The following is a 14,203-nucleotide window of genomic DNA, read 5'->3' as shown; positions in this document are numbered from 1 at the left end:
GGTGGGAACTGGCGAGACAGAGTAGTAACGACAGAGAGGAGTGAAGAGGTCACCTCCTTAGCGTACCTTGTTGCCATGTTGACGCTGCTTATCTACAGCGTCAATTTCCACTCAATTTCTATGTAGTGTTAAAATATTAGAAAAATAAAAAAATTCTAATTAAAAAGTTAAAACATTAGTCAGGTTTTCTATGTTTTTTTTTTTTTAATCAATGTGAGGGGCTTGCTCCTGCACGCACAAAAATGTACATGTGAAGTTGAGACTGAGACTATATAAAAGATCCAATACCTATCACAGAATAAAAGCAAACACATAAAACATGTTGCTATTAGGCAGATGGCACCAAAGATTAAAAAAATAAAAATTCTGGCTCCTCCCTGAGCCCTCTGGTGCTCATTACCCTTTTGTCCTCTACTTCCAGCGTCTATACCTGCATGGTAGTAGACATTTTGGTACACCATCCATCTTCCCACCCTCTCCATTTAATTAATGAGTTGAGGAAATGACCTCTTTTTCTCTATGAACGATGTTTGTGGCATGCGCGATGATGACTTTAACCCTAACTTCCAAATGTGAACAGGAGCCCCTCAACCCTCTGGGGCGGGTCTCCCACGTTTCTTCAGGAGGCGCCCCGCGGGTGCGGGATGTTACCCAGAGAAGGAGGTTCAGCAAAATAGGGCTCCAGGCCAGGGGCCGCCCTCTCCTCATCCCCCAGGGCGCGGGGAGCGGGACGCACACCCAGCCTCCCGCAAGGCTGCGTGGATGAGCCCCCCGCCCCGCGCGCAGTCCCCGCCCCGCCCCGCGCCGCGCACGCCTTATGTAAAGTGCCCGAGGCCCCGCCCTCAGCCCGGCCCGGCGGGGCTCGGGTTGTGCTGGCGCTGGCGGAGGGGGCGGAGAGAAGCCGCCGCAGCTGCAACTTCGCCTGGAGCCTCAGAGCCGGGGCTCAGCCCGAGACCCAACCGCCGTCAGCGCGGAGCCGCCGCTTTCCCGGCCCTGGCCTCAGCCCAGCGGGCTTGGCCATGGCAGCCGCCGCCTCCGCCGCCGTCGCAGCGGCGAGTCTGGTTCCTGCGCTCTCCGCCCGCCGCTGAGCAGCCGTTAGCCCACCGCCCGCGCGCCCGCGCCACCTCGGCCCAGGATCCGCGCAAGTTTCCGCGGCCAGAGAAGCAGGAGAAGGCGGGGGACGACGGACGTGGGGAGCCAGACGCCCCCGGCCCACCCGGCCTTCCTGCTCGCGATGTGGGGGCGCTTCCTGGCCCCCGAGGCCGGCAGCCGGGACAGCCCCGGTGGGGCCCGCAGCTTCCCGGAGGGTGAGTAACGGGACGGTCTCTGTCTGGGGTGGGGGCAGCGGCCCACCGTGTAGCCTTGGACCCCGCTGCTGCCTCCTCGCTAGGCCTGCCTTCCCCGGCCGCCAACCCGACGCCGCCTCGCGCCGCCCGCCCCATTTCCTTCCCCCGCCGACCCCGGGCCCGCGGGTTGACATCTGCCGGACCGCGTCGCTGGACCTGTCTGCCCGGCTTCGCGGCGCGCGGGCTCCGCGTCCAGGCAGCTGCTCCTTTGGCCGCAGCCCCGGGGCCCGAACTTCAAGCTCGCCCAGGCCTCCTCGGGTCGGGCTTTGTTGTCCTTCCTCCTGCTCTCTCGTGGGGCGTGTGGCCGACGTAGACCCCGGGCTCTGGGCTCCAGGGAAGGTCGCTGCCGCGGTGCTGCCGCGGCGCGGGTCCCGGGCGCGCCTCCGGGGACTGGGGTCTGCTGCGCCCCTGTCCGCAGCCGCTACCTTAGGGTGCGTTTTGGAGCTGGAGTGGGAGGCTGCTGGATGCGATCAGTGCAAGTGACGACCTCCTGGGGACTTAAACCCCTCTCGGAAACGTGGTCCCTGCACCGCAGTCTCTTTTAGATGGAAGAGAAGGACACGTCCTGGAAGAGCCAAATCGACCTTTGAGCAATAGGGATGTTAATCTCTTTGCCTCTCCCGGTCCCTTTCAAGGAGAATTTGGGGTTGCGGCGTTGGGTGTTTGAAAGGGGCCCACTTATATCGGACAGCCATTTCATGCCTGCCTTGCTCAGAAGTTGTGCAGGATACATCAAATTAGGATAAATAATCCCCTAATTTGGGATCAAAAAAAGTAAAAAGACTTGGGCTGCCCGTGACAATTTATCCAATGTGGCGTTTCATCCAGGTACTTTATTGTAGAATTTTGAGTCTCTTTGAGAAGCTGAAAAATCATTTGGACCTTTTTTAAATAGAAAAATTGCTTTATGTACATACACAGAAATAAATGTTTGTGCTTTTGTTACTGACTTTTTTTTGGTATGCATTTCAAAACAGTTATTTCCAAAATAATAATAATTAAAAAGCAGAAGCTGCTTTTGGAAGTGTTTTTGGTAATATTTTCTGTTTAAAATTAGGTGCAAGACCAGATTACTATTAAAATTTCCAAACAATGCAATTTTATGATGGGTTGGAAATAAGTGATTGTTTTTTAGAATTACACATTTTTTCAGCTTTACTGGAAAGTATAATTGGCAAATAGAAACTGTATGTATATTTAATGTGTACAACTTGATGTTTTGATATATGATTACATTGTGAAATAATGCCTACAGTCAAACTGGCGAACCTGTCCATCATCTCATATAGTTACCTTTTTGTGTGAGTGGTGAGAACACTTAAGATTTACCTTCTTAGATTTCAAGTACACAATACATTATATAGTGTCCATGATGTATATTTAACAAATTTATGTATGTAAAAAAAATTATCAAATTTAAAAATCAGAGTTAGATTTGAAATCATGCTCTTGAATTTGGGCCTGTAACACTTTTAGAAATAATAGATTTATATGTAGGCATGCATTGAATAACAAAAATGTAAGTAGGGAGTTGCTTTCTTTAAAATGTGTACTGTTTGTCCTAGGAAGAGGAGGCAGCATTTGAGAGGTTACTCATGCTTGCTGAGCATTCATAAATCCTGCAGTCAAAGTAACTTCAGTGAGTGAGAAGGCACTTCATTATCCCTAGGGATTGGGGGAGTGCTTTCAGTTTAGCTATACAAGTCAGAAACCATCTGTAATGTCTTTGTAACTTAACCTCTTAAGTTTTATTTATAACAATAACATGTTTGGAGATATAATATCATCCAGCCATTGTATTCATTTTTTCCATTGTTTTCTATGAGGAAGTGCTCATACTGTTTAGAAGTTAGGTAACCCAAGGGGAGACTTTGAGGTTCTCTTGCTGCTTGTAGACCTTTTCTGTGGCAAAGAATATATTGGAAGATGATACTTTATAAATACTATCAAGTTTAAGGAATCTGGGCAGTGATGAACCATTGGTAAGGTCAGTCAGGACTTGCCTTTCTAATAAAATAGTTTCAGCTACATGCTGAGAATGGATGACTTTTACAATAATAGTGAACAACAAAAGTATGACAAAACTTATTTGTTAATGCTTATTTATTCTCTGGAACATACAGATATTTAAGTATTTTTTTATTGTTTTAAAAAATTATGCTTTAGACGAAAGTCTTATGTGGTTTCTTGAGCAAAATGAGCAGATGGTGAAGATCAAGATAATGACCTCTGAGTTGATTTTTTACATCTGAGTTGATTTCACATAGGGATTTTTTTTTTCTTTGTTAAGAATTTGAAGGAAACTCTTAAAATACCTATTGTAATTTTTGACTGTCTAGAATGATTTTAGAGCTTTTCTGGAGAAAAAAAAGGGAACCAGTTTTCAGATTGAACTGCCTAGCAGTCATTTTGGTCCTGAGGACCATTGTGAAGATAGAGATAAACCACATTATTTCTGGCATTTAAACAAGTTTATCTCAATATGTGGATTAATTCTAAGTATTTAAAACTGCTTTGTTTATATGGATATGTAAATAGAGGAAAAACAAAGATATAGAACCAGTGTTCTAAAAACTTAGAGGAAATTTTTCTTTCAGGTAATGACATTAAAAAATACTAAGTTGGCCCTCCCTGGTGGCGCAGCGGGTTAAAGCACAGCACTGAGAAGCTAAAGCCACTTCTGCATGAGTTCGATTCCCACCTGCCCGGGAGGAGACCACATGGCGTGGCAGACCTCTCCTGACCCGCCCGCTGCTCCCCTCAGCAGGGTACTTTGTAGATCTGCCTGTTCTGCTCCCCGCTCTGTCTCTGGTGAATCCTCTCGCCCCCTGAGCCTCTGGCCTGTACCCCAGTTCTGTATGAGCAAATAAATAAATCTTTAAAAAATAAAAAATAAAAAATAAATAAAAAATACTAACTTACTGACCTCTGGTTTAGATTTAACTATGTTTTAGTTTTATCCACAATTTTTCAGCTTTACAGTGTTGTATAAATGACAATATGAAGAATGAATGCCCTTTTTTTTATTGACAAGTGTGATTAGAAAGCTAATTTTCAGTACACTAAGTGGCATGTCTTTTATGTCTATTTGAATGCATTTGAGAATATCAAAATATATAAGTTTCAAAGGTGGATGAAGGATTTATGTATTTCCCTTAGGCTTTAACAATTTAGTATGTTATAGCTATTTTTTGTATACTTATACACCTAGTTGTACTGAATTTATTCCTTTTTATAAATCATACTTTTAAAACATTTTTCTAGTCAACTTTCTTTTTTTAAGATTTATTTATGCATACAAGAGCTGGGGAACTGGTGAGGGGTGTGGGAAGGTGAGAGGATTCATCAGAGACAGGATGGGGAACACAAAAGGCAGATCTATGGAATACACTGCTGAGGGGAGCAGTGGGTGAGACATAAGAGGTCTGCTGTGCCATGTGGGTCAACTCCCTGGTCAGGGATTAAACTTATGCTGTACTGGGCTGCTGATTGCTTTATAGTGCTGCCACTTAATCCCTTGTGCCACCGGGAGGCTCCTCTAGTCAGCTCTTAAAACAGTTGGAGGTAGAATATATTTTAAAAGTGTGTAAGTTAGGCCCTCCCTGGTGGCGCAGCAGGTTAAAGCACGGTACTGAAAAGCTTAAGCCGCTTCCGCATGAGCTCCAAGTTCGATCCCCGCCTGCCCCAGAGGAGATCCACATGGCTGGCAGACCTCTCCTGACCCGCCCGCTGCTCCCCTCAGCATTGTACTTCGTTGATCTGCCTGTTATGCTCCCCGCTCTGTCTCTGGTGAATCCTCTCACCCACTGCATCTCTGACCTGTACCTCAGTTCTGTATGAGGAAGTAAATAAATCTTAAAAAAAAAAAAGTGTAAGTTAAATGTTACAGAAAACACATGATCTGAAGAAATGTTATTTATTCAGTGCCTAGACCTTTTAATCCACCTGTCTGTAGTTGATGGGCTGCCATAGTTGTTTAGCAGTGTCATAATGCTGTTGACAGTAACTGGTATGATGATGTCAGACACTAAGGTTTTCTGGTATGATTTAGGTGTGCCTAAAAATGTTATGGTAACAGTGAAACATAACTTTTGTCTACACTCAAATGGATATGTTCTTTTATAGACATTGGAGGGGGGTAAGGTGTGAATCTCAACTTCAGTGATGACTTTTGTGAAATGAGCTTGATTAATAATTGGAACTTGACCACTTCTTGCCTCGAATGAAGTTGATAAGTTAAACTGAGGGCAGGCAATAAATGGTGAGTCATAATCTCTGTTGTTATGGGAATATTTTGAGAACAGATTTTATAGAGTCATGATTTTTAAAAAAAAGATTTATTTATGCATACAGAACTGGGGTACAGGCCAGTGGTGCAGGGGTGGTGAGAATATTCACCAGAGACAGAGAGGGGAGCAGGACAGGCAGATTGACAAAGTACACTGCTGAGGGGAGCAGTGGGCTTGTCAGGAGAGCTCTTCCATCTTTGGGGGTCACCTGCCTGGCCAGGGATCGAACATGTGCTGCAGTGGCTGCAGCTAGCTTTGTAGTTCTATCTTTAACCCTTTGCGCCACCAGGGAGGGCCTGAGTCATGATTTTTCCAACTGAATGAAATATGTGTACTTTGAGAAAATGATGAAAATGTGAATGTTTCTAGATGATATTTTAGTGAGTGGTGGGTGGTGTATTTAGTTCCCTAAACTGTGCATTTAAAAAATGAAGAATGTGATCATTTAGATCACTCCTAAATCTACAATGTGCTATTACTATTACTACTTGAAGGATATTTGAACTTTATACTGGCAAAATAATATTCAGCAAAGCAAATGGTAATAAGCTCACTCATTTTAAGAACTTTAAGAATGATTAGCATAAAAATATCAAATGTTTTATTTCTACTTTCTGTTTTTTAACTGAAAAACCCATTGTTACTTAGCACAGAATAAGTATTTGGTGAACATGAGTCATTCTTTTAGTAAATATTACATGCTGATCATTGTAAGGGACCTGTGGAATATATCACAGAACAAGAAAGAAAAGCTCCCAACTCTGATTCTGGTGAGGGAAAAAACAGTTTGTAAGTCAACTGAGAATAAGATGATTCAGCTAATGTCAAATACTAAGAAAAAGGAAATTGGTGAGATGCTAGACGGTGGGTAATGGAGTTACGGTGCGAAAGCTGGTCAGAGAAGGCCTTTTTAAGGAGGTAACACTACTCTGAGGCTTGAATGAGGAGACAGACATTCTGGAGTCTTCAGGCAGGGGGTACTGAGACAGCTCCAAGGTGGAGAAGAGCTAGGTGGGCTGGAACACAGTGAGCAGGGAAGTGAGTGTGGGGGGCCTGTTGTATAGGGTTATTAGAAGTTTGGCATCTGTTCTATGTGTGAAGGGAAGCTAGTGATAAAAGGGCAGTGAAGATCACTTCATTCTGTCACTTAGCAGATTGACTGCTTGCTATGAGGTGAGGTTGTTTTATGTACTGGAAACACGAAGCTGACATTCCCCATCCTTGGCTGCAGATCTTTCCTGGTTGTTTTGTGAGGGAAGGAAACACGGATAGCAGTAGGGAGCCAGTTAATAGATCATTTTAGTAATTAGTGTGAGAGATGATGGCTTGGAATAGAGTAGTAAGGCTGGATTTAGAGAGAAGCAAAATGGGTTTGGAATATACTTGAGAATTAAAACAGGATTTACTGATGGCGTAGAGGTGGCAAACAAGGGAAAAAGTTATGAAAGATGTCTTAGTTTTGACTTCAGTAGTTAAAATGGATGGACGGTGGTGCTGGGAGTGGGGAAAAGTATGAGAAAGGTACTTGGAATCAAGACTTTCGAATTGGCCACATGAAGCTTGAGATGCTTTTTAGAGGTTCAGGTAAGATCTTGAGTAGAAACAGTGTCTATAAATCTGGAGCTCAATAGGTAGGTGATGGGTTTTTGGGGTGAAAGTAGGAATTGGGAGAGTACCCAGTGCATACGTGGTTTTTAAAGGTGTCCGCACGGAGAGAGTGTGGTGAAAATGGAGACATATTGATAAGACAGCGGAGGACCAAGCTCTGGGGCACTTAATGCTTTCAGTCTGATAGAGGAAATGGAGCCATCCAAAGGGACTGAGGAGCTGCCAGTGAGGTAAGAGTAAATTGGGAATAAATCTGTGAGAGTTGTTCCAGAGGAAGTGATTAAAGGAGTGAGTGATCACCAGTTTCCTGCTACCAAGAGATCATAAGGTATCAGCAGAAAATGGGTCAGTGCCACTGGACAGTTTCAGGGAGAATCTTTAAAAACTTTTAAACAGCCGGATTTAGAGCTCTCTAGACTTTAAGATACTTCATTGCATGGAGGCAGATATGAAAGTGTTCACTAAGTATTTGAATTATATTCCCTTTAGTATTTCTGTGTGGGTTTGCCTGGGACATTGTCTTAAAACCAGGAAAGTATTAGTACTAGATGCAGGACTGAGGGGTTTCCTGGGATGACTTGCATTGAATAGTGCCTCAGCCTTGATTAAAGCACTGCCCCGGCCCAGAGCTGGTCCAGGTGTTCTTTCCTGTCAGAATAGATTTTTCTCAGAGGACCAGTCTTTGGCTTTTATTTCATACTCTGGCCTGAGATTTCTCAGACCAGTAACTCTGCCTCTGTCTTTTGCTGCTTCTTGGTTGTAGTGAATTGTTTTAAGAATTCTTTAGGTTGTGTGAAACTAATTCAGTTCATTGATAGGATATTAATTTAGTTTAAAAAGAGAATGAATTTAAGATTAGGAATTTTGTCTCATGGCCACTTTGTTATATATGCCTAATAAATAAATAAAATGATTGTTTTATTACTACTATTAACTACTAAAGTTCTGAGTTCTGAATGAACTATAGTTTTTAGATATATTTCTCAAAAGAATGGGGTGAAAGATTTGGACTGTTTTATGTAAAGCTTGAAGTTTGCTAGATAAGATTGTCACATTGCTCTTGAGGAGGCAGAGGTCATATATTTATTGATCTTAAGAAATATGTATTGCCTTGCCATGACATTGCTGAAACTTTTTCATTAATACTGAGCATTTTAGCTCAGTAGGAATAACAACATACTGAAAGGTACATTTAGGAAGAGAAATGTTTAGGAAATTAGGAAGGGAAAAATTCCTGTCATTTGTGAATTTTCTGTTTTAGTTTTGGCATTTTAATGTATTGTGTACATTACATTGTACTAAGTTCTTAAGTCAGGAAGAAAGAATATTTGAGAAATACTCTTTGGAGGAACTCTGCTTTCTTTGGACATCAATGGCTAGGTAAAAGATATAAAAAAGATTTATTTATGCATACAGAACTGGGGTATAGGCCAAAGGTGCAGGGGCGGTGAGAGGATTCACCAGAGACAGAGCGGGAAGCAGAACAGGCAGATCCACGAAGTACACTGCTGAGGGGAGCAGCGGGCGGGTCAGGAGAGGTCTGCCACGCCATGTGGTCACCTCCAGGGCAGGCGGGAATCGAACTCATGCGGAAGCGGCTTTAGATTCTCAGTGTTGTGCTTTAACCCGCTGCGCCACCAGGGAGGGCCCGTATTTTTTTTTTTTAAAGATTTACCTATTTATTTGTACAGAACTGGGGTACAGGCCAGAGATGTGGAGGGTGAGAGGATTCACCAGAGACAGAGCGGGAAGCAGAACAGGCAGATCGACGAAGTACACTGCTGAGGGGAGCAGCGGGCGGGTCAGGAGAGGTCTGCCGCGCCATGTGGTCACCTCCGGGGCAGGCGGGAATCGAACTCATGCAGAAGTGGCTTTAGTTTCTCAGTGCAGTGCTTTAACCCGCTGCGCCAACAGGGAGGGTCCCTTTTGAGTGTATTTTTTATTTGGTGTTGATGATCCTTCTTAGTTTTGGTATAGCTTGCCACCATGTAGGTTATTTTCTCTTACTACTATAGGTATTATGAAATAGTTATATTCAAAGACAAACTTTATGCTTCTGGAATACCACTTCGTATTCTCATCACTTTGTTAGTGGTTTTATTAAAAACCTGTATTAATTTTTATCATACCTCATTTTCCACTTATTAAACAGAAACAATTACTTAGAAACCCTGAATTAAAACATGGACTTCATTCCAAGTAACTACTAAAATGCTTTTTGAATATACTGTTTCATGTAACTAGAAGATAAGATAGAATGCTGGGCTACCAATACACCGAAATCAACAGGCATATACTTTTTTCATAGAGAAGATAGCCTAATCATTGATGGTTGCTACCCTAACACTCTTGAATTTCTTATTTTATATACACTGAGTAGTTGGTGATTATTTATTGGTTCGAATTTAGGCTTTAAATGTCACCTATTTATATATCTGATCATTGTTTTTCAATTGAGGTAATTTTAACCTCAGCTTGAAGCAATTTAGTTTGAAACTCCTCCTTGTACTAATTGTAAAAAAGGAAATTCATATGGACACTTGTTGCATATATTCTTCTACATTATGGGATGGTGTTTTTGAAGTTATTTACAGTACTTAGTGAACTTACAGATTTCTTTTTTTGTATTTAGAAAGTAAAAGTGTTAGTTGATGAAAATTTAAATTCTTAAATGCAAGAAAGTCAATTAACTATAAGAACTGAGCTGAAATTTTTTCCCAGTTTGAGGTATAATTGATATATTACATTATATTAAGATATATGATATGATTTGATATTTATTTATTGCGTAACGATTACCATAAGTTAACATCTATCACTTCACAGAGAGTTTTTTTTCTCATGATGAGAATATTCAAGATCTACTTTCTCAGCAACTTTCAGATATACTATAGTACTTTTAACTATGGTTGCCATGCTGTACATTGCATCCCTCAAATTTATTTATCTTAAAACTGAAACTTTATGCTTTTTGATCACCTTCATATACACCCCCTGCTTCTCACTCTGTCTCTGGTCACCACCAGTTTGGTCTCTTCTTTGAGGTTTTTTTTTTTTTTTTTTTAAGAGTCCATATACAAAAGATATCAATACAATAATTATTTTCTTTACCTGGCATATTTCACTCAGCAAAATGCCCTCAAAGTCCACCTCTGTTGTCACAAGTGGTAGGATTTCCTTTTTTATGCCCAAATAATATTCTATTGTGTATATATGTGTGTGCAGCTTAAAAATTTTTTAATTGAAGTATCTTGTATGACATGACAGGCTCCAAGTGTACATCATTAGAAATCAATATATGTGTGTATACATATATATATATATTTCTTCCAGATTGTTCACTTTGTTATATTGGTGTTTGTAATACTCTGTTATGATCCTTTGTATTTCTAAAGTATCATGTTGTAACTTCCTTTTCATTTTTGATTTATTTGCATTTTGTCTCCTTTGAGAATCTGGTTAAAGATTTGTGTATTTTTTTTTTTTTTCCAGAGAATTAGCTCTTGGTTTCATTGATCTTTTAAAAAACATCTTTATTGATGTAACATCGATTTACAACATTGTTTATGTTTTAGAAACATAGGTTTACACTTTTACAAATGTTGGTTAACCGCTCCCACCATATCCTTTGGGTCCTTTCCCCTTTTGTTCCCACTCCCACCTGTCCCTTCTAGTAGCCTTAGTTCTGCAGTCAGATGTCAAGGGATTGTTTTGGTTTCCACATATGAGCAGAAACATCTGATATTTTTCTTTCTCCTTCTTACTCTTCCAGTTCCATCTATATTGTTGAAAATGTTAAGATTTCATCCTTTTTTTAAGATTTATTTATGCTTACAGAACTGGGGGACAGGCCAGAGGTATAGTGGGTGAGAGGATTCACCAGAAACAGAGCAGGGATCAGAACAGGCTGACTGTTGAGGTATACTGCTGAGGGGAGCAGTGGGCGGGTCAGGAGAGGTCTGCCAGGCCATGTGGTCTCCTCCAGGGCAGGCCGGAATCGAACTCATGCAGAAGTGGCTTAAGCTTCTCAGTGCTGTGCTTTCACCCGCACCAGGGAGGACCCTCCAGGTATTTTTTGATTCCTCCTTTGATTTCCTCTGTGACTTGATATTTATCAGTAGCACAGTGTTTAATCACCACATTTGTGGTCTTTCTTTCTTATTTTGATTGATTTCCAGTTTCATATTGTGATCCAAAAATGCTTTATACGATTTCAGTTTTCATAAACATACTAACTTGTTTTTTTTTGCCCCAACATCTGGTTTTCTTTGAATGTTGTGTGTACACTTGAAAAGAGTGTATTTTGTTGTTTTCAGGTGGAATTCTCTTATACATTTATTTTTTAAATATCTGTTAAGTTCATCTCATCTTTTTTTTTTTTTTTAAGATTTATTTATCATATTGAACTAGGGTATAGGCCAAAGGTTCAGGGGCAGCAAGAGGACCCATCAGAGACAGAGTGGGGAGCATAACAAGCAGATGGATGAAGTACACTGTTGAAGGGAGCAGCGGGCAGGTCAGGAGAGGTCTGCTGCGCCATGTGGGCCCTGGGATTGAACTTGCACTGAAGGGGCCATAGGTAGCTTGCAGTGCTGCACTTTAACAGGTTGTGCCACCAGGGAGGGTCAACATCTAATTTATTTTTTAGGGTCATTGTTTCCTGTCTGGGTCATCTATCCGTTACTGCAAGTGGGGTGGTAAGGTCCTCTGTTAGTGTGGTATTGTCACTGTCTCCCTTTAGGTCTGTTAACATTTACTGACATATTTTGGTGCCCCTGCGTTGTATGTGTATATATTAACAAATATTAGCTCTTTCTCCTGTCTTGTTCCCCTTTCTCATTACATAATATCTATCTTTGCCTCATTAACTTTTTTTTTTTTGGCCAGAAATCTAGTTTATGTCATGTAAGTAGAGTAGTTCCTGCCTTTTTAAACTTTACAATGGCTTGCAGTACTATATTTTGTTGATCTGCAGTACCATTTTCCACTCCTGCCTTTATTATCTTTGTCTCATAGCTTTGAGTCTCTTGTAGGCAGCATGTAGTTGGGTTTTGTTTGTTAATCCTTGTAGCGGCTCTTACATCAGTTTTTCTTTATGCATCATCAGTGGACTCATAATAGAGTGTTTGCATGTCTTGACCATTCTGTATAGTGTATAATGAATAGGGGTGTATAGATATGTCTTTTAAATAGTGATTATTTCATTGCCTTCAGATACGACTACCCAGAGTGTGTTGGATGAAATTTGAATTCTATTTTTAGTTAATTGAGGAATCTCTGTAATGTTTTCTGTGGTGGATAACAGCAGTCTAATTGATGCTTGAACAATGTGGAGGTTAGGGGTACAGGCTGCTGTGAAGTTGAAGTCTGTGTATAATGTCCGATTCCAAAAACTAATGACTGTTTATCAGAAACATTACTGATTGAGACAAAAAAATTGACATATTTTTGTGTTATATACTGAAGTCCTAAGTTAGAGAACAGAAACTGTTCTTAAGGAAACCACAGGAGAAAACACATTTACAGTGCTGTATGTATTATATTCTCAATATAGTAAGGTTGGGTTACCTATTTATGAGAAAATACAGGTACATGGATCTGAGCTAAAGTTAGTTCAAGGTTAGCTTTAAATTCCGAGTGTATTTTCTTCACAGCTTTACCAACACTTGTTTTTTTGTTGATAATAAGCTTTCTAACAAGTGTGAGGTGATAGCTCCTAGTAGGTTTGTTGCATTTCCCTGATAATAAGTGATATGGACCACCTTTTCAAGTATTTGTGGACACTTTGGAAAATGTCTGTGTAGTTTCTCTGTCCAATTTTTAATTAGATACTTCAGTTTTGCTGTTACGTTCTATGAATTCTAATGTATATTAATCTCTTATCCTGTTGGAACAGACGAGTCCTGTCCAAGCAGTTCAGCCCACTACACTGACCATGTGGCCCCTTGATAAGACAAAGCATTAGATCTTGACTGGTGATTAGCTCACAGTTTTGTGGAAGAAGGCTGAGAGCCCTCATGTACAGTTGGAATGTAACTCATCTGAGCATGCTCCTGAACAGCCCAACCCAGAACAAGCTATGATGTTCTCTTACCTGCCTTTTGGACTTACTACCCTTTATATGTCCCCTAAATCCCTTTGGGAAGTTATGTTCTCCTTTCTCAAATTCACTTTTTCATGCATGCTTCTGTATTTGGGACTTTGCCTAATTTAACTACAACTAGTACACTCTCTTGAATTCTTTCCCTAGAAGACAAAGGACCCAGTCTAATCATATTTTTAAGGTACTTTGAAAACTATATACTGATTTGTAAATAGATACTTAACTGCAGTCTTGTTGAAGGGGTAGTTTAAAAATTGCCTGGATTTTAAAATAGACAACCACTACCCAAAAACAAACAAAAAATACCCCAAAACAAAATCTTCTTTTAATCTTTCCTCTAAATGGAAGAACATTAGGTCTAATTATAAGATCTCCAAAATGCTAATTTCATTACATGAGCATTTATTGGGTATCCAGTGGTAATAGTAACTACATTTATTAAAACCCTGTTTAACTGCAGCTCTGTGCTAGAAACTAAAAAAAAAATTCTTTCACTGTTCCCAGTTTGATGTGAAAGAAGAAATTTATACACATAGGGGTACATATAATTTAGTAAATGTTGTGTTTTTTTAAGATTTAATTATTTATGCACACAAGAACTGGGGTACAGTCCAGAGATACAGGGGGTGAGAAGATTCACCAGAGACAGAGTGGAGAGCAGAACAGGCAGATACACGGAAATATACTGCTGAGGGAACCAGTGGGTGGGTCAGGAGAGATCTGCTGTGCCTTGTGGGTCACCTCCCTGGCTAGGGATGGAACTCATGCTGCAGTGGCTGCCGAGAGCTTCATAGTGCTGCGCTTTTCCCCATTTTGCCACTAGGGAGGGCCCTAGTAAATGGTTTTTTTTTTTTTTT

The 14,203-nt window shown here is 41.0% G+C and overlaps 1 protein-coding gene across 2 annotated transcripts in view; it reads left to right on the top strand.

Moving 5' to 3' along the window:
• Positions 1 to 885: 885 nt before the first annotated feature.
• Positions 886 to 14,203, top strand: part of CEP85L (centrosomal protein 85kDa-like) — a 92,064-nt gene continuing 78,746 nt past the window's right edge. For both annotated transcript variants that reach the window (XM_012723158.1, XM_004673812.2), the window contains exon 1: positions 886 to 1,307. In XM_012723158.1, the coding sequence (XP_012578612.1) occupies positions 1,235 to 1,307 (73 nt within the window). In that variant the 5' untranslated portion in view covers positions 886 to 1,234. The remainder of the gene's footprint in view (positions 1,308 to 14,203) is intronic.

The sequence above is a fragment of the Condylura cristata genome, unplaced genomic scaffold (genome assembly GCF_000260355.1).
Source record: "Condylura cristata isolate star-nosed mole 26May11 unplaced genomic scaffold, ConCri1.0 scaffold00001, whole genome shotgun sequence".
In the NCBI taxonomy this organism is placed as follows: domain Eukaryota; kingdom Metazoa; phylum Chordata; class Mammalia; order Eulipotyphla; family Talpidae; genus Condylura; species Condylura cristata.
The sequence above is the reverse complement of the archived record's forward strand: the minus strand, read 5'-3'. Positions and strand labels throughout refer to the sequence as shown.